General features: G+C 38.0%; 1 protein-coding gene across 2 annotated transcripts; it reads left to right on the top strand.

Annotated features, from left to right (window-relative positions):
* On the top strand, positions 1–27056 carry slco1d1 (solute carrier organic anion transporter family, member 1D1). 2 transcript variants are annotated; one of them, XM_052120679.1, is made up of 15 exons: positions 1–138; positions 1491–1547; positions 4236–4377; positions 6717–6849; positions 9995–10107; positions 11487–11633; positions 15405–15503; positions 18066–18326; positions 18433–18597; positions 20866–21061; positions 22020–22185; positions 23766–23950; positions 25685–25749; positions 25837–25954; positions 26191–27056. In XM_052120679.1, exons 2-15 carry the CDS (start codon positions 1497–1499, stop codon positions 26411–26413), a joined length of 2064 nt encoding a protein of 687 aa, XP_051976639.1. In that variant the 5' UTR covers positions 1–138; positions 1491–1496; the 3' UTR covers positions 26414–27056. The 2 variants fall into 2 exon arrangements, with proteins under 2 accessions (XP_051976639.1, XP_051976640.1); XM_052120680.1 differs by lacking the exon at positions 1–138 and adding an exon at positions 158–180.

The raw sequence follows: 27056 nt of genomic DNA, 5'->3' as shown, positions 1-27056 counted from the left end.
GATCTGTTGACATGATCAGCAAATGGACATGACTGGTTACTGATTAGATGAGATTATAACACTGAATGATAAGGCTTTACCTGTGAGCAAAGTCCCATAGACATCCTTCCATTCTGAGAGACGCAAGCTACAACACAGGTAAATATTGGCTCTCTGTCTTTCACTGGACTTTTACTGAAGGTATGAACTGATTTTTTTATAGTTTATAGTTTGTGTTATAGAGAAGAGAATCATGTGTATAAGGGTAGTATTCCTAATAATACATTATTGTATGTACTGATTAATATTTATTGCTGTTATCACATTTTCTAAAGGCTTAGATATAGGGGAGAACAGGGCTTTCCAATTTCCCCAGTGAATAGCCTATAGTATGGTAGATTTAGTTTTGAAATTAAATTCCTGTAAAAATACAAGCGTTAGAGTCTTGACTAAAATAAATAAATAAATAAATAAACATTATAATAAATATTTATATATTGACATTTATTTATAAACATTACAGCTTAAAATAAATTAAAAACACACTGGACTGAAGAAACAAACATAGCAAAAACTAATAAAAAAAAAGTGTAATAATAATAATAATAATAATAATAATAATAATAATAATAATAATAATAGGGAAATATTGCCATATGGCAACTCTGTACCAAAATTTATTTTTTAAATATCAATTTATATAATTAAATAATAATTTTTAATTGATGTATTTATACAATTTGAAATCCTACAAACATAAATTCAGAGAATTGCATTCTTTAATATTGTCGAATATGTATGTCATGTTTACTGTCAATAAAGCCTAGCACATCCTCAGCTCATCGGAAGAATGAACTGTACTATCTTCCATTAACAACTGCTGTGTTTATGTTTTTGTCAGAAAAGTAGATATACAAATTATGATTGCGTTATTCGTGCAAACATGCAATTACATTATGGTAAACATTTTCAAATCAATTTATACAATAGATGAAACTTTAAAAATTCAGTTTGTTTTTCTAGGTTTTGAATTAGATGTTTGAATTTTGACTGGACTTTGACTCAAAACCTTTTAACAAATTTCTCCATGTAACAACTAGCCTTGTTCTCTAACTATAAACTTATTTGCTTTAGCAAAACGCATCAAACATTTGTGTTTTGCAAAAAAAAAAAAAACATTCCTCACACCACGTTTCATTGTGTTCATTATCAAACCAACATCAACATTAACATAAACAACGTCTGGCTGCTATCCATGATTCCTGAAACTTTGATTTTTTTCATACACCCTTCCTTTTGCAGGAAATGTGGTGCAATTTCTGAATCCCATGCACTCTCATCTCCACCCTGAGGGGTCTTTCCCCTTCAGATGGTGTTTTCTTATTCCCTTGAACAATGGCTGTTATGCACGACAATATCGTGATGCTGGACAGAATGATCCTGCAGTTGAGGCATTGCTGTGCAGTTTTCTGTCATCTTTCATTTTGTATCATTTTTTGTATCGCTTGCAGGGCAACATGAGCGCAGAGAAGAAAGCGGGACGAGAGCCATGCTGCTCCAAATTGAAGGTAATTTCACCCCTTTCCTCATTTATGTTAATTTCCTGTTTATATATGGCCCTCATGATCAAAGGAAATCATCTGCTAACAGCCCATCTCGTCTCTTGTTGAGTTAGTTACTATCAACTTTTTTTGGATAGTTTCAACTCTTCTTCTGAGATTTCATTTAAGTACAATACGTGACTTCAAAATGTGTTTGGACACTTAAGCCACTATTAAAAATGTTTAGAATGTAAATGCATTAGATAAGTACAAAACATTTTACAAAAAGAAGTTTGATGTAAATAAAAAAGTGACAGATTCACTGTCTGTATAAAAACAAATTACAATAATTACCGTAAAGATTACATGTATTCTTGATACTGTTAATCATATGGTAAAATCATACCTTTTGCAATACTTTACTGTAAATTTACACATATTGTCTTGTTAAATATATTATAATTTGTTTTACCGTATGTGAGGGGAACTACCCATTAACAAAAAATTACTTTAGCATTTTATATTCTTTTACTGTTAAAATTACGGACATTTCTTACAGTGACAGTGTAAAAAATAAAGATAAAAAGTATGTGAAAAAGATATTGGGATCAATCAGTGGAACACATCACAAATGAGAAAAATCACAAATGAGATTTCTTTAACACACATTCTCTTTCATCTGTTCATCCTAGACAGCATTTGAAAAAGATTCAGTCAGTTCAAGAATCTATTTCTACTTGATCTAAACCATACAAATGACTTCTGTTGGTCTAACATAATTGGTCAGATAGATTTAGTCAGATTATAATTTTTCTCCTGAGGAAAATGTCGTATTAATCTCACGTGTGTCTCAAACCGATGGCAATAAAAAGTCAGAGATCTCAAAATGAACACAAATATTTCCCATCAAATTCTTGAGCTTAGTTCAGATACACTTTATCACTCAACACTCTTATTGCATGTCAACTATTGGCTCATATTGTAACTATTTTTATTTCTTCCAAGGAATTTTAGCAGCAACAAAGTTGATACTTAAATGAAGCATAACTGATAACTCAAGTCTCCTGAGCCAAAGTTTATGTGCTGAAATATATTAACTTTAAATCAACCTGTGGTTACTCTGCTAATAGGTCCACTGTGTGAACTTGAGAATATATCCACAAAAAATTACCTTGGGACCCATTTAGTTAAAAGTAATTCATTTTTTAATCTAATGTAACCATTCAGACATTTGACTTGACACTGGGTCTTAAGCATACAGAATGTAACATTAGAGTTACTAAAACCACTGTGTTACTGCATCAACTGAGCCAGTAATGGCAAAACCGTTAGAAGCTACCCTTAAATACTCTACAAGAATACAACTCTAACCTCAGTGGCCTTCAGAAGTGAGTTCCTCACCGGTTTGGGGCAAAGTGAGAGTTGTAGGGGCAGTTGATGATTAGTGTACCTGTTGTGTAAACCAATTACAGCATTGGCTTCTGGCCTTAACCACGGCTTTAACTCTTTAATGGTTTACTCTGTATGACGTACAGAAGAAACAAGCATCCACTGGTAGAACAAATACTTGGACCATAGTGTTACTAATCATCAATTTTGTTTGTATAAAACTGTCTAGACAATGTAATGTTGGATAAGTACTCAATTCAGTTATATTCACTTTTGTTGAACGCTCTAAATGGCCTGAATATGGCCTGAAATCTTGTTCTTTGTAGTTCAGTCCCAAAATTATTCTTACTTGCCAAATGTATGTTATTTCTGATTATCATTGGTTCAACAGAACTACATAGCTTTACAAGATAGTACTTTGGCAGTACCATGATATCAGATGGTAATACTGAAAGTTATCATACACCATTAAAACCACCTGCTTAATATTGTGTAGGTACCCAACGTCTTGCCAAAACAGCACCAACCTTAATCTCAGAGTACCATTCTGAGATTATATTCTCCTCACCACAATTGTACAGAGTGGTTATCTGAGTTACTGTAGACTTTGTCAGTTCAAACCAGTCTGGTCATTCTCTGTTGACCTCTCATCAAGACATTTCCATCCGCTCACTGGATGTTTTTTGTTTTTGGCATCCTTCTGAGTAAATTCTAGAGACTGTTGTGTGTTAAAATCCCAGAAATTCTCAAACCAGCCCGTCTGGCACCAACAATCATCCATGTGATTATCTTCTCGGCCAATCGTGTGGCAGCAGTGCATAAAATTGCAGATATGGGTCAGGAGCTTCAGTTAATGTTCACATCAACCATCAGAATGGGAAAAAATTTGATCCCAGTGATTTGGAGCGTGGCATGATTGTTGGTGCCAGATCAAAAGGGGGATCACATAAACTTACATTCAAGTAGTGCCCAAGCCATTTCTAGTGAGCTAAATATCATAGAGACTTCATAGAGGTGGGCTCTTTTGACATGTCTCAGTTAGCATCTACCTAACAACCACCTAGATAACCATAGCAACCACACAGCAACATGCTAACAACCACTCATAACATCTTAGCAACTGCATAGCAAGACCCTGACAACCACTTGCAACACCTTAGCATTTTGATGGTGAGTTTTGTACAGGCAAGCACCACTCACTTTTTCTCCAGAACGTACAAATCTACTTTGTTGTTTGTGTATACACTAGTTGATTTTAGTGTGTTCTCTGTGAACTGCAAACCAAATGTGTGTGTAACTCCATGTTTGTGTGCGGCTCTCCCTCAGATGTTTCTGGCCGCCATGTCCTTTGTGTTCTTTGCCAAAGCGTTTCAAGGCAGCTACATGAAGAGCTCCATCACACAGATCGAGAGACGCTTTGACATTCCCAGCTCACTGATAGGTGTCATTGATGGAAGCTTTGAAATTGGTGAGAATAAAGATGTCTTGTTCCATTCACACATATTTTAGATCTTCATTTGGAAAAGTGCTACAAGAAAGCCTGAAGACAAGTACACTGTGTCTATTCTAATACTATATTTTTTGTAATATATTTCACACTTGTGTTGTGGGGGGACTAGATAAGTTGTCACAATATATGTGGGGGCATTGTCACAATAGGAACCTGCCGTGTATTGACACTGATTTGAGAAGAATAGCTAAAGCCATTTTCCACACATATCTGTATTTAAATTAGTGATGCACCAATACCACTTTTTCTCTCCCGATCTGATTCTGATACCTGAACTCTTGGTATTGGCTGGTACAGTTTCAGATCCGATACCAGAGTAGTTTTTTTTTTTCTTTATCAGTTTAGCATATTTGTAACTAACTGTGTGGAACTGATTGGGGATAGTCCTCTAACTACACAGTATTTGAATGTAAATGCATAGCCAGTGTATTGGATAATGCAGCAGCTAAATTAACAGTAATTCCAGTAAAGGTTTTCAGTAAAAAAAGAAGCCAGATCTCTTTGCACATTTTTTTTTATTTCAACTTGTAACTGGATTTAAAAGGATCTCATATCTCTTTTTTGTTCACTTTAGTTACAATAGGATAAAATCATAAAAGGCATAACTTTAGTAAATCAAAAATGTCCTCACCAACATTTGGGCAGTTTCACCCCTAGAAAATACTTTGACTTTATAATACGTTTTATTTTAATTTGAATGACTATTAAAAGTTCTCAGGATCATTATTCATGTGTAAATTATTGTCTGACGTCTTCTGAAGCGGCACGCTAAAGGCTGTCAGATGGCACCTGTTACTTTTCTCAGCGCTGTTGAGGATGCACCAATTACAGTCGTTTGTGATTACTGTATTAGGGCTTTTTTAATCATTCTCTGAATATTATACAGGTGGATTTTCATTTTTATTTTAGGTCAAATTATTTAAACTAATAGATTTACACAAGATTACTTTTCTTTAACAAATGTTTTCTAAGACTAAGTAAAAAAAACATGTATGTGGCCCAATGGAAAATTCTCCTTTTACGGCCGGTAAAGCCCTCTTGAGGAAAACACCTTTGAATTTGAAGTTCCAGATAAGAGTTTGATTAGAAGTGCAGTAGAATAGATAATTAGGCATGTTATATGAGGACTTGTGCCTATAGACATTCTACATTCTCACATGCTTAAAATCAAAATTGAATAATGTCTTCCTTGTCATGAAATGTTGAGGTTGGACCCAAACAAAGGAGGCAATTAAAAAGGGCTTTTGTTATAATAATAATAATAAAAAATAAAAAAAAACAGAAACAAGGGGGCATGGAAAGCTCAGCGAGTATTCACGCTGGCTACCACCCCTGAGTTCAAATCCAGGGTGTTCTTAGTGACTCCAGCCAGGTCTCCTAAGCAACCAAATTGGCCTGGTTGCTAGGGAGGGTAGAGACACATGGGGTAACCTCCTCGTGGTCGCAATTAGTGGTTCTCGCTCTCAATGGGGTGTGTGGTAACTTGTGCAGGGATCGCAGAGAGTAGCATGAGCTTCCACATGCTGTGAGACTTCGTGGTGTCATGCACAACGAGTCACGTGATAAGATGCGCGGATTGACTGTCTCAGAAGCGGAGGCAACTGGGACTTGTCCTCCGCCACCCAGATTAAGGTGAGTAACCGCACCACCAGGACTTTTAACCGAGCGGGCCGGTTGGTCGGCCGCGAAACAGGCCGAATGGGCTGCGATAAGCTAAAACGAGCAGCCACGTTATGCAGAACGGACCACAAAATGCCGCTGCGGTATGCAGAAAAGGACAGTAAACTTTTTTTTTGTACTTTCAAAAAGTAATTGCATAATTGTATAAAATACTTAAAACATATAAAGCACATGTGACAAATAACCCTGACCTCATATTTATGAAAATTTATCTTGAGAAATAATCCTGAGAGCACATTTCAATATTTTGTTTAAAATCTACCCTCATTACACAATTACCAATGTTGCCTTAACATTTCCCAGTGTGATTTAATTGTGTTCAGTTGTTTACCCAACAGATCTTACAAAAATATGATGATATTTGAATTTTAGATTGGAGGACAGTTTTCACTAATATTATTCCAATTTAAGAGGGTTTTCAACAAGGTCTTTGTAATCAACGTAGATAAACAAGGATTTGTGTAATTCTACTTTTGCCCAAAAACATTGTACCGTAGAAACTGAGATGTTCTTTAGCATTTGAAAAGTAGACCAAATCTCCCCTTTACATTTGTCATATGTTGTCCTACTGTTGGTGAGCAGACACTTTAATTAAGCACCATATTGTCTCTTGTCAGGTTGTCTGCTGGTAATAGCTTTTGTGAGTTATTTTGGTGCTAAGCTTCACAGACCACGACTAATAGGAGCTGGATGTTTAGTCATGGCTCTGGGATCCTTCATTACCGCAATGCCACATTTCTTCCAGGCACAGTAAGTTTGCATCCACAAAAACACATTTAAGCCTTTGCATATACAGTAAGTTGGGTCATTTTCAGACTCTGATCAAATCCTTTCAACAGCTTTGCTTACTGTGATTACCTCTGAACTTGAGAAAAGGCCAATGAGAAATTAGCAGACAGAATTTGCATGTCCATAAAGGGAAGCAGGCGTGCGTCTGTCAGTCAGATTTTTTTTCTGAGCCGAGTGGTTGTGCAGCAGCAAGCTGAAGTTCACTACTGTTCCATTCACCTCTGTTGAACGACCTACGGTTCGCGTTCGATGGCCAGGCGTATAAGTACAAGGTCCTCCCCTTTGGCCTGTCCCTGTCCCCTCGCGTCTTCACAAAGGTCGCAGAGGCAGCCCTTGCCCCACTATAGAAAGTGGGCATCCGCATACTCAACTACCTCGATGACTGGCTCATTATAGCTCACTCTCGAGAGTTACTATGCGCTCACAGGGACCAGTTGCTCGGGCACCTCAACTGTCTAGGGCTTCACGTCAACTTGGAAAAGAGCAAGCTTGCCCCGGTTGAGAGCATCACTTTTCTCTGCATGGAGTTAGATTCAGTCTCAATGACAGCACACCTCATGAACGAGCATGCGCAGTCAGTATTCAGGTGCCTCGCTCTCTTCGAGCCCGGCACAGTGGTTCCTCTAAAACATTTCCAGAGGCTCTTGGGGCATATGGCATCATCGGCCGCGGTAGTGCCACTCGGGTTGATGCATATGAGACCGCGTCAGCACTGGCTTCAGACTCAAGTCCCGAGATGGGCATGGTGCCATGGCACATACCGTGTGTTAATCACCCCTTCCTGACGTCAGACTTTCAACCCTTGGACCGAACTCTGTTTTCTGCGGACTGGAGTCCCCCTACAGCAGGTGTCCAGATGTGTCGTGGTCACCACAGATGCCTCTCAACGGGGTTGGGTCCATGTGCCGGGCACGCAGCCGCTGGTACCTGGATAGGGCCCCGGCTGCATTGGCACATCAATTGCCTAGAGTTGCTGGCTGTATTCCTTGCCCTGCGGAGATTTCTCCTGCTAATCCAAGCACGTCTTGATCCATTCAGACAGCACCGCGACGGTAGTGTACATAAATCGCCATGGCGGCGTGCGCTTTCGTCATATGTCACAACTCGCCCGCAATCTCCTCCTTTGGGGTCAGCAGCGACTCAGGTCGCTGCACACCACTCATATACCGCACAACCACAACATGACAGCGGACACGCTGTCGCGACAGGGGAGGCTGTCCTCCTCCACCTTGAAGGTATATGTAGCCGCTATCACGGCCCACCACGATGCAGTGGCTGGCAAGTCCTTGGGTAAGCACGACTTGATTATCAGGTTCCTTAGAGGAGCCCAGAGGCTGAATCCTCCCCGGCCAAGCCTGTTCCCCTCCTGGGATCTCTCAGTGGTCCTCTCGGGCCTTCAGTGACCCCCCTCCGAGCCGCTTGACTCACTTGAGCTCAAGGCCCTCTCCTTGAAGATGGCCCTCCAGATAGTGCTAGTTCCATCAAGAGGGTAGGGGACCTGCAAGCGTTCTCTCTCAGTGACACTTGTCTGGAGTTCGGTCCGGCAGATACTCATGTCATCCTAAGACTGCGATCCCTCCAGGGATCAGGTTGTGAACCTGCAAGCGCTGCCCCGGGAGGAGGCAGACCCAGCCTTTTCGTTGCTATGTCCGGTACGAGTTTTGTGTATCTATTTGGACCGCACGCAGAGCTTTAGATGTACTGAACAGCTATTTGTCTGCTTCGGCGGACGGTGGAAAGGGAACGCCATCTCCAAACAGAGGTTAGCGCACTGGGTCATTGATGCTATCTCCCTGGCCTACTAGACCCAGGCCATGCCCGCCCCCTTGCGGGTTCGAGCACACTTGACGAGAAGTTGCCAACGGCACCTCCCTAACAGACATCTGCAGAGCAGCGGGCTGGGCAACACCCAATACCTTTGCGAGATTCTACAGGGTTGAGTAGGTCTCGTTCCATGTTTTGTCAGGTAAGAGCCGGTAGCACTCTGTAATTCGGAACAGCCAACCGGGTGTTACACTTGCACCTAGCGCCCTTCACCAAAGTGATCCAGAGCGCTCTCTGTCCCAGGCTAGACACTAAGCTCTCGCTTTCTGGATGTTCTTCCTCCCTAGCCTTCTGGCCTGCAAATTCATTGGAGGAATTTGCCGCCAGACCCACTACGAGCTGCAAGTGCTCTGTATTGGGGTAGGGCTCCACAGGCCTAATTCCTTCTTCAGGCAACTACCTGTGATGTATTTTCCGTGGTACGGTCCCCCTGTCAGTGGACCCGCATCTCCCTTGGGCAGTCCCTCTGTCCCCGGTCGCTGTGTTTGCAGAGCTCCTCCCTCATCAGTTAGGACCTACCACCAGGCCACTTCCACGTGTGGCTTGACAACCCATGTGACATATTGGCCACATGTCACCTCCCCCCAGTCTGGGCAGTATGTGGTCTCTGCAGGGTCTTTTTCCCCTGAAAGAATAGGAACGGAAAAGATTGCCTTCCCTGACACCTTTCATAGCATTAAGATTAAGGCCCCAGCCACTTTATGCTCTATGGTGAGAAACATAGAGAGAGAAAAGGCCATGGAAGGCCGGATTGTCCCATGATAGTCATGTCGCCTGTTCCCCCCTTAGGGGTGCTGGGAACCTAATGTCTGTATATGACACCTTTTCTGGGGGTGTTGGGGAGGGTTACGTGCGACCGATACAGTTGCTTCTAGCATGCAGTAGCTTGCTTGCACCTGTGTCAGCTGTTAACATAACGGTCTAGTGCATGGCACTTTTAAATGGGACCCCTTGTGTCACTACATCCCTTGCCATGACACTAGACCTACCACTGTAAATGGCTGTACCTTATTCTCGGCACCTCAGTGCAAAAACCTGTCTGACTACCTGTATGTCCGGGGGCGGGACCTGCAAATTCTCTCTGCCAATTTCTCATTGGACTTTTCTCAAGTTCAGAGGTACGCGAGGCTCTCAAGAAAGACCCCTTGTGTCACTACATTCAACACAATGTCTCATTCCCTCCATCAGGGAACGGAGGTTACAAAAGTAACCATGACGTTCTTGTCTGTAAACAAACATCATGGAAACAAATGATATGTATCAATATGTGTGTTTCTCACAGCTACAAATATGAGACGACAATTTCTCAATCCTCTGACTCTAACGGGACAGAGAGTATTCTACCATGCGCAGTCAATGCAGATAATGAACATTTCACTGAGGAAAGTCGAGCAGGTAAATAACATCTTGAGTCCAGTGCTAATCACATCTTGACGTAATTAACTTAACAAATATTTTTCAGTAGCGTGACAGTAGCTGAGCTATTTTCACAATAGTGTAGCTTTTCAAGCAGTATCACAAAACACAATTTTTCACATTGTATTGTGAATGCAGCAATAGACAGTTTTCACATATTTGAGTGATGAATGGGAGACAAAATATTTAGCGCATTGCTGATGTTAATCACTATATTTCGGTTCAGTTATATAAAATAGAGTGTTTCTAGTTTTATTTGTGTATATGAAGTATACATTTACATTCAGTTCAGTGTTGTTTAGGATTGATCATGATATTAGTTGTAGTAGTAATCATGACTGTAGTAACCATGGTTAATTTTTAGAACAAAACGTTGCCCTAATTAATCACATGATATTATTGAATTCTGCTGTCAGAACTTCATTATTAAATCAGAATTAAATAATATAATTGAATAGTTTATTTTTCTTAAAAAACTAAAAAGCTTCAGTGTAGTTAGGTACTTATAGAGTGGCTAACAAGTTTTAGAGTAGTCAGGAGTAGCTTGACTGTACTGTAGTTTAAGTATTTTAAGTCATAAGTAGCTTGTAGAATGGGAAGCTACAGTTTCCTTCCACAACACTGCTTCTGTGACTAAAAATCATCCTGTCAGTAAACTAAGGGTTTCATTCACTAATAAATACATAAAAGTTCTACTCTAAATTTTCACCTGATTCACAATTTTTCTTACCCAATCTTGATGAATAAGTTGTATTCTACATGAAGAAGCATGACCTAACAGTTACATTTCCATAAAATACAATTTCCATATAAGGGCTTTCCACACAACCTCTTCGGTACAGCGATTCGTCACTCTCTCTATATATCTCCATATTTTAACAGGAATGCTTCATATGTTTAATAGTCGTGAAAATAATGTCACAAACAATGTAAAAATCATACAGGTAAAAATAACGAAATGCAAATGTTTACTTTCTCTTTCTTTACATTTTGGGCTGAAACATGGCCAGACCATGTCAAGATCTTGGCCGTTTTATTGAGATTCTTATTAATTCTGCTAGAAAAATCATAAGGTCAAAAATATTACTAGAAGCTCTTCTGAAAAAGCAATCACTCTTGGTATAAATGTAGTGTTGGGAAACTCAAAACATGCTCAAAAACATGTATGGCTTGTAATATGACATTACTCCCCTCAATCCACAGCAACATTGACTGTCACACAAGATTGCTTCTCTAGCTTCACATTTGTGGACTTGTGAAAGCAAAAACGTAATTGATACGTTCAGACCATTACAGGTACATTTTTGTTTATTCTTTAATCTGACTTCTGTCTAACTATAGTGTTTTTGGTCTTGTAGAGTGTGAGAAAGCAGCCGGTTCGTCCATGTGGATCTATGTGTTCCTCGGGAACATGCTCCGTGGGATTGGAGAGACGCCCGTCATGCCTCTTGGATTGTCTTACCTGGATGACTTTTCGAGAGAAGAAAACACTGCATTCTATCTGGGTATGATTATTTAAACTGTATCGAAAACATTAAATCAGCTTTTCTGAAATGCATTTCAAACTCTTCCATATACTACACAGCAATGATGAGGTCATCACCTTCCAATGGTTTTCACACTGACTGTAAATCCCAACTGAATTATATCATAAAACACTTTTAAACACAAAATCCCAGATGCAGTTTGTTCATCAGATTAATTATTTACAAAATGGATGAACATTAACTGTATGTGCCTCTTTGGCCATTTCAGTAGTTAATGTCATCTTGCCATGAGGATAGGCTTTCGTTGGGGGTTTCTGTCACAAATGATAGAACAAGCAATTGCTGCTGGCAGAGGCATTCTCACACTAGGGTCTGCTTGGGTATAGGAAACTGAAAGCTACAGGATAGGTAGAGAATGAGTTGCGCTGGAGGACTCCACAACACCCATGGCTGGAAAGCCACCCGCCCCCCCCCCCCAGCAACTTTGGAGGAAGGGGGGTAAACCACCGCCTGGGCAGGTCTGCCCGTGTCAAGACCCTGCCCCGTCTCTGACTTCCAGATGCAAGTCATTCGACGGGAGGGGCCCACACAGCGTACAGGCTAACCCCACAGATGTTGGGCACGGCTTTCGCTTGTGCAGGCGAGCCCATCCTGCGATCGTACAGGGGCCATCACTGCATTCGAATGGGGGAGTCCTCACAGTGTTATGAACGGGAGACCCCATGATATACATAATCGTGAGTTAGCTCACACAGCATTCACATGGGAGAACCCTCACTGCGATCCGAACGGGAGAGCCCTTGAATGCCTGTAAGTGGGAGGGCCTTCACACTGGTACAAACGGGAGGGCTTCCGGTCTAGCCAGGGGGACCCATAAAAAGTTTATTTTATTTATATATTTATTTGTTATTTATTTCATCTGCGAAGAGCAGATCACATGGGGATTTAATTTTGGAGAGCAGGATGTAATTCGGCAGGTTGAAAATGTTAATTGAATGTCTCCTTTTGTTGATCTGATTTCTGTGGACCCATTTGTGGATTTGTGGCAGCCTCACACTATTGGGACCGCTCCAGGTGGACAAATAGGACCTGAGAGGACCTGTGTACAGCCATAGGTGTACCACAGGTTTACAGCAAAGCAGTGGCCTGTGCAGAGGCAGCCTCAATGCCAGGTCTGCTTCGGTGAGGAAAGATGAGAATAAAAGAAAGACTGTGGTTAAATTCGCAGCCATCTTTGCCACAAAATATGAATAGTGGATGCTGAGGCAGCTTGGTGAAAAACCTTCCGATTGCGATGGAAGACCTTATCCGATGAGGGCAAATGCTTTGCGCAGATTAGTGTGCCATCCAAAATTGTTGCATGGATCTGTCGTGTATAACTAAGTGGAGCCAAATTCTGAAGGAATCGTGGCAGCATGGTTGTAAGCAGCTGTTTATATACGCTTATTCTGGCGATGTGATTGGTCGGAATAAATGAACATGCCCCTCTGGAACTTTTTTATAAAACATTTATACAGCTTGCTACAAACTATGCAATATGTCTAAATGAAAACATGTATGGGTAACATTTCTCAAAAAAATGAACAAGCACACAACCAAACAAACAAAAAAACAACAAAAACTAATGCAAATAAATGTAGCTTAAAGGCAAAAAGCAAATCTATTTTTAGGACCATTACAATTTTTTGCATTATTGTGAACATTTTCATTAAAATTAAGCAAATTTTCCTCCCTAATTCTCATTATGGTGATGCATCTAAATTATTCAAAATGTTGATTCTAATTGGGTGATTCTCAATTGAAACCTTTCAAGAAAACGTCCTGGTCATAATTAACCCCAAATGAATAGAGGAAAAAAAAAAAATTAATAATAATAATAATATATATATATATAAGAAAATAAAGCATACATTTATGGCCATGGAGATTAATTATTTTCAGGACAGTTAAGAACATTTTACACACTGATTTTCCTTACCGTAGTGCGTCTGGACATTTAACCTTTACTATTCTCATTGTTTTCAAAGATGTTTCTCATTACCCTAACATGGACATGATTTTAATGTTTTACAATAAAAAGATACTGCAGTGATTTTCTTAAATAATATCTGTAAAAATGAAAGCCTGTACAAAGGAAGAACTACTATGATGTATAAATAATTCACAATTTAAATAATATATAATTATTTCATGGTGCAGTAATGAGAATATTATAATGACCATTGTTTTTCGCATTGCTGTCATGAGAATTGAGGACTAAAATGTGCGTAACTTGCATAAATTGTTAAAAAATATGAATGGCCATACATTAGGCTTCACTTACTATAGGTAAATTGACATGTATTATTTGTTGCTTTTGATTTGAGTAGAATAAGAAAGGACATTTTCTTGACAGGTTTTATGTTAGATTCTCAATAATGTAAAACAGTATTACAGTAAGAGTTTACTGTCATGCATAATGTATTATTGAATCAACATAAAGGCAATAAAACAAATAGCACTATGAAGTGAAAATACTTTCTAAATATTAATAAAATTGTAATTTTATATATAAATATATCACATTTACAAATATTTGCTGAGAAAGCCCCTCATATAACAATAACTCAATATATAATGATTATACATATATATATCAATATATACATATATATATAAATATATTATAATATATATATATATATTATAATATATAAATATATTATAATATATATTATAATATATAAATATATTATAATATATATAATATATATATTATATATATAATGTTAAAACATTATATATATATATAGATATATATATATATATATATATATATATATAATTCAGACAATTAAAATGCATTACATTCTTGTGGCAGAAGAGTTATTCATTGATAAGACAATACAAAAAGTGGCTTTAGAATACAATGTATTGTGATTACTACCATATTATTGATCATAAGTCAATCATTGGCATACAGTTTACACCAATCCATTTCACAAGTGAATTTGTCAATCAGTTGGAGATTTATTATGAAGGATTGTTTAAGGACCGTCAATTTACACCTACGTCAGATGTCTCGGGTGTGTTGCGTCATAAACATAAAATGTTTAGATCACTGTGTCAAGTTAAATATAGTTTAATACTCAATCTTTAAACACATCTTGAGATCCCTTAGTTCGCATTTGCGCTCCTTCAAGTGTTTTGAACACAAGAACGTAACGTATGTTTGTGTTGTTCTGCCTACTGAAGTGTTTTCTTCACTGTATAAACTGTGCATTGCTCACACTGAAATTGCACGTACTGCCCCCTGGAGTAAACAGGTGGTACTACAAGCTTGCATTTCTCAGGAATATTCCTTATTATGGTCCATGGGCATGCGAATAATTGCGTAAATTTTTTTAACGCGTTATTTTTTGTAAAATTAATCGCACTGAATTAATGCTTTAAATCAACAGCCCTAATACATATATATATATATATATATATATATATATATATATATATATATATATATATATATATATATATATAACCGTAATATAACCATAAATATAGTTTAGAAAATTTGCTTTTTGTCTTGAGAATAATACAATAACTGTTCATGGTCCTTAAAATAGGCTTTATTTTCTTCATGCAAAAATATTATTTCTTATTTTCTTAATTTTGCTTTGGCCTGAAAAAATAACCTGGACATGTTCTTGATGGGTTTTGTGAGATTCACACGCTGTTACTCTTATTATTTAAAACCATGTCTGTGAGAATTAGTTTTTTTATGACTGATGTATTTTCTCTCTTTAAATTCAGCTTGCATACAGACTATGGGAATTCTGGGGCCCATGTTTGGATTCATGCTGGGATCTTTCTGTGCTAAACTCTATGTGGACATTGGAGCCGTGGACTTAGGTAACACTCTTTTACCAAATTCCAACCAATCAGATGCCAGTATTCACCTGTTGTTTGACCAATGAGGTTAGCAGCCCTATCAAAATGATTGTGGCTCGTTGCCCTGCATTGATCTTACACACAACAATTATACATGTGACTGATTGCTCATCTAAAATCAATATCCATATTTTCAGGGCGATTATGAAATGAATATGGGGAGAAAAAAATATAAACAAAATTTCTTCTGATAGCTGATAATTACTTTTTTTAACCTGGTCTCATAGAATCACATTACTATACCTAAATTTGCTAAATAATTTTGACGTGGCTCGTTGTACATCGTGTCAGTTTCCTGGTGAAATGAACACTAGAGGCGCTACAACAACAATTACTTTTATTCTCTTTCACACAAATCACAAGTACAATAGCATTTTATCAGTTTATAAACACATACTTTTCGTCCTGCTCCTCACACAATGCTATCTTATGACATCTAGACACTTTTACTAAAGAAAATGACTTGTAAGGTGATATATTGTAATGTTTGCATTACATAACCAAATGCATTTACAGGCTTATTCCAGCAAGATTAGGTAGCATGGTAGTTCAACTGACAGAGCATTACACTTGCCATTTAAAGGACTGGGAAACAAGTCCTGAAGAGCATGTAAATTGACATGCAAGTTGAGTGACAAAATGACAAGGTTCACATTTGGTTTTATGACATCATTGGTTAGGTTTAAGGTAGGTCGGTAGATTTAGTTAATTTAAAAGGCAATAGAGTCATAAAGTGGTGGCTCAGCAGTTGAGGCTCTGGGTTACTGACCGGAAGAGCAGGGGTTCAAGCCCCAGCACTGCCAAGATACCACTGTTGGGCTCTTGAGCATGGCCCTTGACCCTATCTTCTCCAGGGGTGCTGTATCTTGGCTGAACCTGCACTCTGACCCCAGCTTAGCTAAGATATGTGAAAACAAATAAATGTCACTGTGTATATATGCAAAAATGTATGTATAATATGTGACCAAAATAAAGGCTTCTTCTTCTTAAAAAAACATATGTTTGGGAGAACATTTAACTCACGTTTAGGTGCTCAAGGGTCAACGTCCCCAGACAGACTGCTTAGAGTCCCATTTTGAATGCTGATATACAAGTAAATTAAAAAGGAGCATGATCATAAAAAATGTATGCATGGAACTACTTTATTATGTGGCGGATCAGAATATGCCTTTGCTGGTTCAAACCAAATGATGCATCCAAGCATTCTTTAGTAATTCAAAAATGTCACTTCAGAAACAGTATCATGGCGTGTGCTGTTTCCAACAAGTTATTGGATAAACAAGGATGTGTGTGTGTGTGTGTGTGTGTGTGTAGAGAGAGAGAGAGAGAGAGAGAGAGAGAGCAGAGAGATGGAGCGTGTGTGATCACCTGTTTCCCAAGCAGAGATGCTGTCAGCTTCTGAGTGGAAAAATAGCATCCAAGCGGGGGTATTTCTCCCTATTTCTTAATAGCGGTGCGCAAGTGTCGATCACTATAGAAATCACAATGTCCTCCGCCATTTTAAACAATATGTATCCAATATGGAAACTCCGGTAAGAGGTAAGCGCCATCAGTTCATGTAATTAATCAGTCTGTTGAGTCTCTCAGCTGTGATGAGCCGTAATGCTGAAGTTGTTTGTTTAAAGCTGTCTAAAGTTATTTCCTAGCTTTAGTAGTGTAGTAGTAATACATGCGATCACAAAGAGCTGTTGTATGTAAACTGCTGAAGAGGCTTCATTTCACGTCACCTAACTGGCTCATATTATATACAAAAATGATCTTTTGCCAGCACCTGCTGGCTAACATATGTAATGTGAAAAAAGTCAAACCATAGCTCTTAACACATATGCACCGCTCTTACACTTTAATTTAGAATGGCACGAACACAAGCGGAGTGATACACACACAGTGAAGCGTCTGAGTGCTGATGGTGTCAGACCATCAGAGCTCATTTAACGTCTCTCGTCCAATCAGATACGAGGACCGGAACTAAATGTTGTATATATATATATATATATATATATATATATATATATATATATATATATATATATGGTTGTAACCTAGTATTCTGTCACTCTTTGACTCTGTCATAGTTGCTTAATGTGAATTGTGTGAAAGGTAGATGTTTGTCCTTCAGTCTCATCGATTTGACAGGTCATACCTGCTAATTCATTTCTGAAGGTTAACTGTGTAACAGACCTCTGTTTGCTCAAGAGCAGTCATACATGCATTCGCTCTGGTTATATGCTGTGTTAATGAATGACCTGGCTTTATGGTAAACATGTATGTGACACATTTACAGTGTTGTTTGGGTAAAATTAAACTTGTCTTATACATAATTACTGACTTACTGACCCAGTTATTTATCAAGTTGCATATGGGGTCTTGAGTAAAACATTGCTCCAAGAGGTATTTTAACACATAAGACAAATGCAAATTGTATGAATGCCTTTGAATTTAAGTCATTTTTAAGTGTAACTTAAATGCCCAAAAGTGTTCAAATACTTTTAATGCCATTGTGTATGCCTCTTTTCTCTGCAGATAAAATCACCATCAACCACAAAGACTCACGTTGGGTTGGCGCCTGGTGGCTGGGCTTTTTGATAACTGGTGTGGTGATGTTATTGGCAGGGATACCATTTTGGTTTCTTCCGAAGTCACTTCCTAAGCAGGGTGAGACTAAAACAGAAACAAATTCTAAATCTCAAGAAGGCGAGCAGGACAGTTTCATTCCCGAAAGCAACAAAAATGGCGCGCCACCCAACACACCGGCTCCGGTCAGCATGGGGGCTCTTGCCAAAGGTGTACATTTCATTCCATTATGAAAGATATTTGTTTATACTGACAATTTGATTGAGATCCTTTGTCCTTTAACCTGACATACTTTCACTTTTTCAATATTTTCTAGACTTTCTGCCATCATTGAAGAAACTATTCAGCAACACGATTTACCTGCTCCTCATATGCACCTCTTTCATTCAAGTCAACGGCTTTATAGGAATGATCACATTCAAGCCAAAGTTCATGGAGCAAACCTATGGCCAGTCAGCATCAAGGGCCATCTTTTTGATAGGTGGGTTTAGATTAACTCGTATAGCTAGTGAGTGAATATAGAAATTATTAATAAATAGGAATTTCCAATAGTGGGGCCATTTGTGACTTTAAAAATTAATAAAACTGATGCCTGCATTTGTTATGTGCTAATATAAACATTTGAACATAAATAAAGTTACTATATAGAGCACTGTGCAAAAGTCACAAAAACATTTGTCTTAAGATGGTTATTTATATCTTCAGCTTAAGTGTGTCAATAGGAAATATACATTTTAGACTCAAACATCACTTTTGCAAATAGAAAAGATTAGAATAGAAGAACAGGGAGCCCTGCTACAGATGTCATGACCCCCACAAAGCCCCCCACTGAACATCAGTCTGAGATCACATAAAGAGACAGAAGCAATTGAGACAGACTAAAAATATAGAAGAACTGTGGAGAATTCTCCAAGAAGCTTCAAATATCCCAAAACCCAAGAAAAACTGTGTCCAGATGTATCTAGGAGAATTGGTGCTGTTTTGAAGGCAAAGGTGGCCTCATCAAATATTGATTTAGATTTGTATGTTTCAGTGGCGGCTGCTGGTCTTTCAAAGAGGGGAAGCTCATTTTCGGCCTACATTATAAACTTATTTACCCTATTTTTTGCACTAAATCAATCTTAGGTGTTGATCTGCCCCGCTGTTTAATTCTAATTTTTTCCTCGTAAGGAAGACTTTCAAATGGCTTCGCCAAAATCAGGTCGACAATATTAGCACCGTCTGCCATCGTGCGCAGTTTCACCCGTACGACGCTAACCTAGCCTACTGTATGAATGATTGAACGAACGAACGAACACTCTAAAACAAAATATATTAAACTTGGTAAAACTGAAACAAGGAATGTGGTGTATAATTTTGTGAAATGTATTATGCAAATTGACTAGCAATTTCGCCAAACAAATATAAAGAAATAGGTTGCAGCAGTTTGTCTTTCGACTACACTTGAGAAATCCGCGATGGGACTGAGCGTGAAATAGCTTCAGTGACTTCTTATAGTACAGATTCGCTGTCAATCAAAAGGAGATGCAGTCTTTCGACAGATCCTCCAATCATCACGTGGAAGCCCGGAGTCCGGGCCAGCCCACTCCTCATTCACCCCCAGAGACGCTGAGCGTCCGTGGGCGGGACATAATCGCAGCATTTATCCAATGACTGTCTATTTTCGGAGCACTGAAAAAAACTGTTCAGAGCAGCCCCGTTGAAGTCAATGGACGCTCGGCTTCAACAGGGAAATGCACTGACGTAAATCGAGTCCCGACCTGCTATATGTAATGTAGCTGATTCTGAACGAACTCGTCTTCGAGATGAACGTGTTCTAATGCATTTTTAGTCAATAAATTGTTTACACAATAGTACATATTTGACCATTGTTTTTTGACATTATAAGGGAAGCTGAGCTTCCCTTGCAGTCTTAAAGAAATCCCCACTGGTATGTTTACTAGACTTTGTATGATGTTAACTGATTAATGAAAACTATTTATTTCATTATTTTTTAAGACATCCACACTATGCAACATTTTGCCTAAAACTTGTGCACGGTACTGTATATATATATATATTACAGTTCGCAATTTTTTCAAAAGTTGTGCGTACATTTTTTTAAAACTTTTCCATTACTAAAAATGTGTATTTAAAGTCTATTTCTGTTTTAATAAATGTATCTTATATTTTGTTAGGTTTGTCAGTTGGGTTCCCATGCTTTGGTCCAGTAAACTAATAATAATTGAAAGGAGATTTTTGTAGAATATTATTAAATAGCATTAAATTCTCTTTTTAAAAAGCACCTTATAGTTTCAAGACTTTGATTTCAAGGCTTGAAATGGCAAATGTAACTCTTTAAAAAAATTTGTTCTAACACATATTACAACTTGTTTTGGTTTGAGATGACACAGTGCAATTTATTAACACTAAAACACATTGTTTGGCTTAAAATCTTACCTAAAAAAATGACCTTATCAAACTAGAAAAAGCTCCAGTTTCATAGAATGACCCAATGTATTATAAATGAGACTGAACACAGTTCATGTTTACAAAAGCTCCAAATTGGGACTGTAAAACAGTGGTGATTAGATAGTCTATGTGTCAGGGGTTTTACCTATGTATGCTTGTACACAAAATACAAGGCAGGTATTTGTCACCACTTTGGAACCACTGGGAGCAAAACTTGTCCCAGTAAACAGTATTTAAATGAAATAAATGTACCCATATTTACACCCAAGCAATCATGAATAATGTTTTGTCTTTTCAGGTATTATGAATCTACCCGCTGTGGCTTTGGGAATCATCTCTGGAGGCTTTATAATGAAGAGGTTCAAACTGAATGTTTTTGGTGCAGCCAAGATCTCCATCAGTGCTTCTGTTTTGGCTTTCTGTTCGCTGCTCGTACAGTATTTCCTGCAGTGCGATAACTCACAAGTGGCTGGACTTACAGTATCATATCAGGGGTAAATACTCCAGAAAACTTCATACAATGCATTGGGTTGGTTGTCAACATGTTGCTTGGCAGCTTGGAGCAACATAGGAATTTATGAATTGCTGTACTGTTTACAGTCTCGGAAACCCCAATGCAACAATGTGTTGTAATAATAATGATAACACTTTACAGTAAGGTTTTTTATACGATATTACAATAGTTAAATTTTGGGTCTCTGAGATCCCATACAGAATAATGTAAAATGTTTCATTGAGGACGGTGGACTGCATGAAATTCCTAAATATGGAGTTTTATAAGGTTAGGAAAAGTAATGTTTTGTTAAGTATTTGTTAACAATGTTACATTAAGTATACTGTATTTTGAGCCATTAAAATGGCCTTTGGTGTCTTTCATCTCACAGTGAAATCAGAAACAGTAAGTTGACTTTCTTTAGCTCGAAACACTGCCCCCACTGGCCAAAACAGTTGTTGGGCGTATGGGCTCCTGTGAGCTCCATTTTCTGGGTGAAATGTGCATTTACATTTACATTTATGCATTTGGTAGACTTCTGGTCAAGCCACAAGGGAAGGTAAACACACTTGAGCCGACACAGTAATGTCTAATGGGAGATGCCGCTTGTCAGTGAGTCAGCATAATGTGGCCGTTCCCTAGGGTACTGAAACTCTCAGATACAACATATCAACTTCCCATGTTATTATGTTGACCAAAACATGGGGATATTATTATCTTGCTTTTACTGAATTGAGGAAAAAATACTCATCTCACTATATCTCTTGTATGAAGAGGTACAAGTGGGGTTCCTTATTTAGGAACCCCACAGCCACCACCATTGTGTCCTTGAGCAAGGCACTTAACTCCAGGTTGCTCCAGGGGGATTGTCCCTGTAATAAGGGCTCTGTAAGTTGCTTTGGATAAAAGTGTCTGCCAAATGTATAAATGTAAATGAATATTCTCTATATTTCTGACAGTGCTCCAGAGGTGTCATACCAGCTGAATTCTCTGATATCTCAGTGTAACGTGGGCTGCTCCTGCTCTCTCAAGCACTGGGATCCCATATGTGCCACTAATGGCCTGACATATGCCACCCCCTGCCTCGGTGGCTGCCAGACCTCCACAGGGGTTGGCAGGGACATGGTAAGCAATCCTTACTCTTCCAGACAGCTAAATGTGTCTTATTTTTTTATAAGCCTTTTTACATTTCCCACATTTTCTGTTACAATTCTGTGTTAGACTACATGCATCTTTACCTATAGCAATTGCAAATGAGTATACACCCACTATAAACAATTAAATGCATGGGTGTTTTGCCAGTCATTATTACAAACCTCAGGTCTTTAGCAACCTGACACGTAATATGTCTATTACAAATGATCTACTAAATAACCAGATAAAATATGTAATTTAAAGATTTGAATGTACAATTTTCAAGTCATTTTCAATATAATTAGAAAATACTAGAATATAATATACTGTATATATACTTTAAATAGATGTACAACTTAAATAATCTCAATAGAACACTTAAATTTCATACTGTTCATATGTTGTACTTGCTAAAGTTTACTTCCACATTGCTTCCTCATCAAATAGCAATGTCAAATTGAACTCAATCAGTGAAACAACAGATGCTACTTTAAAGAAATAGTTCACCCAAAAATGAAAATACTCATGATTTACTCACCCTCCTGCCATCCCAGATGTGTATGACTTTCTTTCATCTGCAGAACACATAGAATTAAGATAAAAGAATATTTCAGTTCTGTAGGTCCATACAATGCAAATAAATGGGTCCCAAACTTATGAAGCTCCAAAAGCTCATAAAGACAACATAAAAGTAATACATGAGGCTCCCATGTTTAAATCCATATCTTCAGAAGTGATTGAGAAACAGATCAATATTTATGTCCTTTTTATCTATAAATCTCCACTTTCACTTTCAAATTCTTCTTCTTGTGCTTTTGGTGTTTCAAATTCTTCGTGCATATCTCCACCTACTGGGAAGGGAGGAGAATTCTGAGTAAAAAAAGGAATAAAAAATATAGCTTCTTTTCACCCACACCCATCATATCACTTCTGAAGATATGGATTTAAACATTGACTTATGGATTACTGATATGCTTTTTGGGGCTTCAAATTTTTGGCACAAATTCACTTGCACCTTGGACCTACAGAGCTGAGATATTCTTCTAAAAATCTTCGTTTGTGTTATGCAGAAGAAAGAACGTCACACATCTAGGATGGCATGAGCGTGAGGAAATGATAACAGAATTTTCCTTTTTTTGGAAAGGAACAAATAGCATGTACAATATGTGTACACTCATATGGGATACTGAAAGTACCATTATTGTGCAGGAAATCAACATGATACAGAAGTCATTTGTATGAAAATAGAACTAATTTTTTATATAATAAACAAAGCAATAGATATCCTGTGATAGTAAACTTCTATGATATAGTCATAAAAATATGATTTATGGAAGCACAAATATACTGTATATACAAACACTATTACATATCTTGGGTCACTAACAATCTGATAAATATATTATATTCTAAATATATTATTGGCCCGACTGAGCAGTATATAACAACCTTGTCCAGTTTTAAATGATAATGGTGCATTTGCATCTTTACATTGCTGAATCCTGAAAATGTTATTAATTACAGAAATGTTTTTGGTACCATTGGCTGATATTTTGTCACTCTTTGCAAAGGTTTTCCACAACTGCACCTGTGTTGGCCAGTCCCCTCTCTCCTATGCAAACATGTCGGCAGTGCTGGGACAGTGCCCTCGCAAAGGCGACTGTGACTACATGTTTAAGTTCTATATGGGGGTGACAGTTATTGGCGCTTTTGTCTCAGCTTTTGGGGCCACACCAAGTTACATTATTCTGCTCAGGTATTGAATATATACAACAGACATATTGAGTACATTGAGTACATTTGAGTGCTTTTAATGGAAACCTACACTCACCTAAAGGATTATTAGGAACACCTGTTCAATTTCTCATTAATGCAATTATCTAATCAACCAATCACATGGCAGTTGCTTCAATGCATTTAGGGGTGTGGTCCTGGTCAAGACAATCTCCTGAACTCCAAACTGAATGTCAGAATGGGAAAGAAAGGTGATTTAAGCAATTTTGAGCGTGGCATGGTTGTTGGTGCCAGACGGGCCGGTCTGAGTATTTCACAATCTGCTCAGTTACTGGGATTTTCACGCACAACCATTTCTAGGGTTTACAAAGAATGGTGTGAAAAGGGAAAAACATCCAGTATGCGGCAGTCCTGTGGGCGAAAATGCCTTGTTGATGCTAGAGGTCAGAGGAGAATGGGCCGACTGATTCAAGCTGATAGAAGAGCAACTTTGCCTGAAATAACCAGTCGTTACAACCGAGGTATGCAGCAAAGCATTTGTGAAGCCACAACACGCACAACCTTCAGGCGGATGGGCTACAACAGCAGAAGACCCCACCGGGTACCACTCATCTCCACTACAAATAGGAAAAAGATGCTACAATTTCCAAGAGGTCACCAAAATTGGACAGTTGAAGACTGGAAAAATGTTGCCTGGTCTGATGAGTCTCGATTTCTGTTGAGACATTCAGATGGTAGAGTCAGAATTTGGCGTAAACAGAATGAGAACATGGATCCATCCTCTGATGGCTACTTCCAGCAGGATAATGCACCATGTCACAAAGCTCGAATCATTTCAAATTGGTTTCTTGAACATGACAATGAGTTCACTGTACTAAAATGGCCCCCACAGTCACCAGATCTCAACCCAATAGAGCATCTTTGGGATGTGGTGGAATGGGAGCTTCGTGCCCTGGATGTGCATCCCACAAATCTCCATCAACTGCAAGATGCTATCCTATCAATATGGGCCAACATTTCTAAAGAATGCTTTCAGCACCTTGTTGAATCAATGCCACGTAGAATTAAGGCAGTTCTGAAGGTGAAAGGGGGTCAAACACAGTATTAGTATGGTGTTCCTAATAATCCTGTAGGTGAGTGTATACTATATGGGTCATTCTTTGTACTTTTTTTAACTTGACCTAAAATGTTGAATTTTATTTTTATTATTATTATTTAAAAAAAATCTGGTTAAGCTTAAGCAGCTGAGTAGAGGATTTCATTGGCTAACTTTTAGATATTTCCACCCTGTTAATGCCACACACATTATTGTGAGTAAATGCTAAAAATGTACAAATGCATCAAAACTGTTGTCACTTGTCTGTCATATTTATTTATTTATTTGTATTTATTTTGAGACTTTCAAACTATTTTTTTATTTCATTAATACTGCAGATAAAGAATGTATTACATAACGGGTTGGAATGCGGAATAACAGGGTTGAAGGGGAGAATAACAGGGTGGAAGTAACACCAAACTATTGTAACTAAGCATGTTACATGTAGCTAGGAAATAAAAAAGAAATATTTTCCACCCTGTTACGTTCCACCCATTTAGTCAACAGGGTGGAAATTTGAAGGCTAGAAAATCGCTTACAGAGAATGACCCATGTGAATCTAACTCTGATCTAAATCTATCTAAGAAAAGTTATTATAAACTTGAATAAAACATTTAAATAAAATAAATGAATATGTCCCAATAACCACACTTTTTGTAGATCCATAACACCAGAACTGAAGTCTTTGGCTCTTGGTATGCAGACTTTGATAGTACGGACTCTCGGTAAGAGGAATTATTTGTATCACTCTTAATGTAAGACTGTAAAACAAAAGAAACAGAATGTTTAGCTGATCTGAGAACATTTTCCAGGTGGCATCCCGCCTCCCATTTATTTTGGAGCCTTGATTGACAGGACATGTCTGAAATGGGGCATGAAACGGTGTGGTGGTAAAGGGGCGTGTCGTATTTATGACTCTGGCGCCTTCAGGTGAGTACATACTATATTTATAAAAACAAAACATTCTATAAATTGGATTTTATGAAAATCTAGTGTGACAAGCAAGGAAAACATTCACAACAAAGCTTTGGAACAGTACATCTACTTATTCCTGTGATCCTTCTGAACAAATATCCCTTGTTTTAATGTGGTCTCAAACTATTGAACCCCACTGTTCAAATTCAAGTAATAATTGACAAACACGTTCTGCTTGTTTTGCCCTTTAGAAATACTTTCCTGGGTCTTATTTATGGCCTATATTCTCTGTCCTTCCTGCTCTGGGGAATCCTGTACAACAGACTGTCTCACCGTGAGAAGAAACTCACTCTGAAGGAACAATTAAAAGCCCCCGATCAAGATGGCAATGGTGCAGCAGCTAATGGTAATGGGAACGCTCCTTCAGCAATTGTAAAATGCAAAGAAGATCCCGACCAGGAGACCACTATCTGAAGTTACAAGTCAAAGATGTGTTACGTACCAAAGAAACTGCATTTCAAGCTGTAATTCACATCTTGATGTGAAATGTTAAGATATTGGTCATGAAATTGTGTTAACTTGTACATTTTTTGATAAACATTTATGAGATACTAGACAAAGACAAGTATTAGATGCAGGTTTTGAACTTTTACAGACTTGCAAGTAAAATACACATGTATAGTTATTACCCCCCACACATAAAACATATATAACACATATATAAAATGAGACAAAAATAGCCATTGAGAATTTTTGCAGTGAACGAATTATGCGTGAAAGGGGTTATGCAAATATTATAATGGCATTCAAAACCGTTTTTACATAGAATCACTGTTATAGTGTCAGGTCACTGAGTTCACTGTTTACTATCTGTGGTTTGATTATACCATTAAGGTGGCAAATATCATCATTCTTTGTCATTTTTATATGTATATTGCATTGTTTTGTAAAACCAAAAGAATTTCTGTATTGGATCAAATCTTGCGTGTGTGGCTGTAAATAATGAACAATATGTTACTGAGCATTGGAGTCTTTGGTAACATTGCTTATGAACTGATTCATTTGTCATTATGTACTTTACACTACGTATAAGTCCCAAGAAGTAAACTTGTGTAAA

Source organism: Xyrauchen texanus, chromosome 47, assembly GCF_025860055.1.
Source record: "Xyrauchen texanus isolate HMW12.3.18 chromosome 47, RBS_HiC_50CHRs, whole genome shotgun sequence".
Classification (NCBI taxonomy): Eukaryota; Metazoa; Chordata; class Actinopteri; order Cypriniformes; family Catostomidae; genus Xyrauchen; species Xyrauchen texanus.
The sequence above is the reverse complement of the archived record's forward strand: the minus strand, read 5'-3'. Positions and strand labels throughout refer to the sequence as shown.

Excerpts from the sequence above, each read along its gene's own strand:
- slco1d1 (XM_052120679.1), top strand. The coding sequence starts at position 1,497 with ATGAGCGCAGAGAAGAAAGCGGGACGAGAGCCATGCTGCTCCAAATTG. Across the intron at positions 10,108-11,486 it reads CACTGAGGAAAGTCGAGCAG|AGTGTGAGAAAGCAGCCGGT; the intron begins GTAAATAACATC and ends TTGGTCTTGTAG. Across the intron at positions 25,750-25,836 it reads TTTGATAGTACGGACTCTCG|GTGGCATCCCGCCTCCCATT; the intron begins GTAAGAGGAATT and ends AACATTTTCCAG.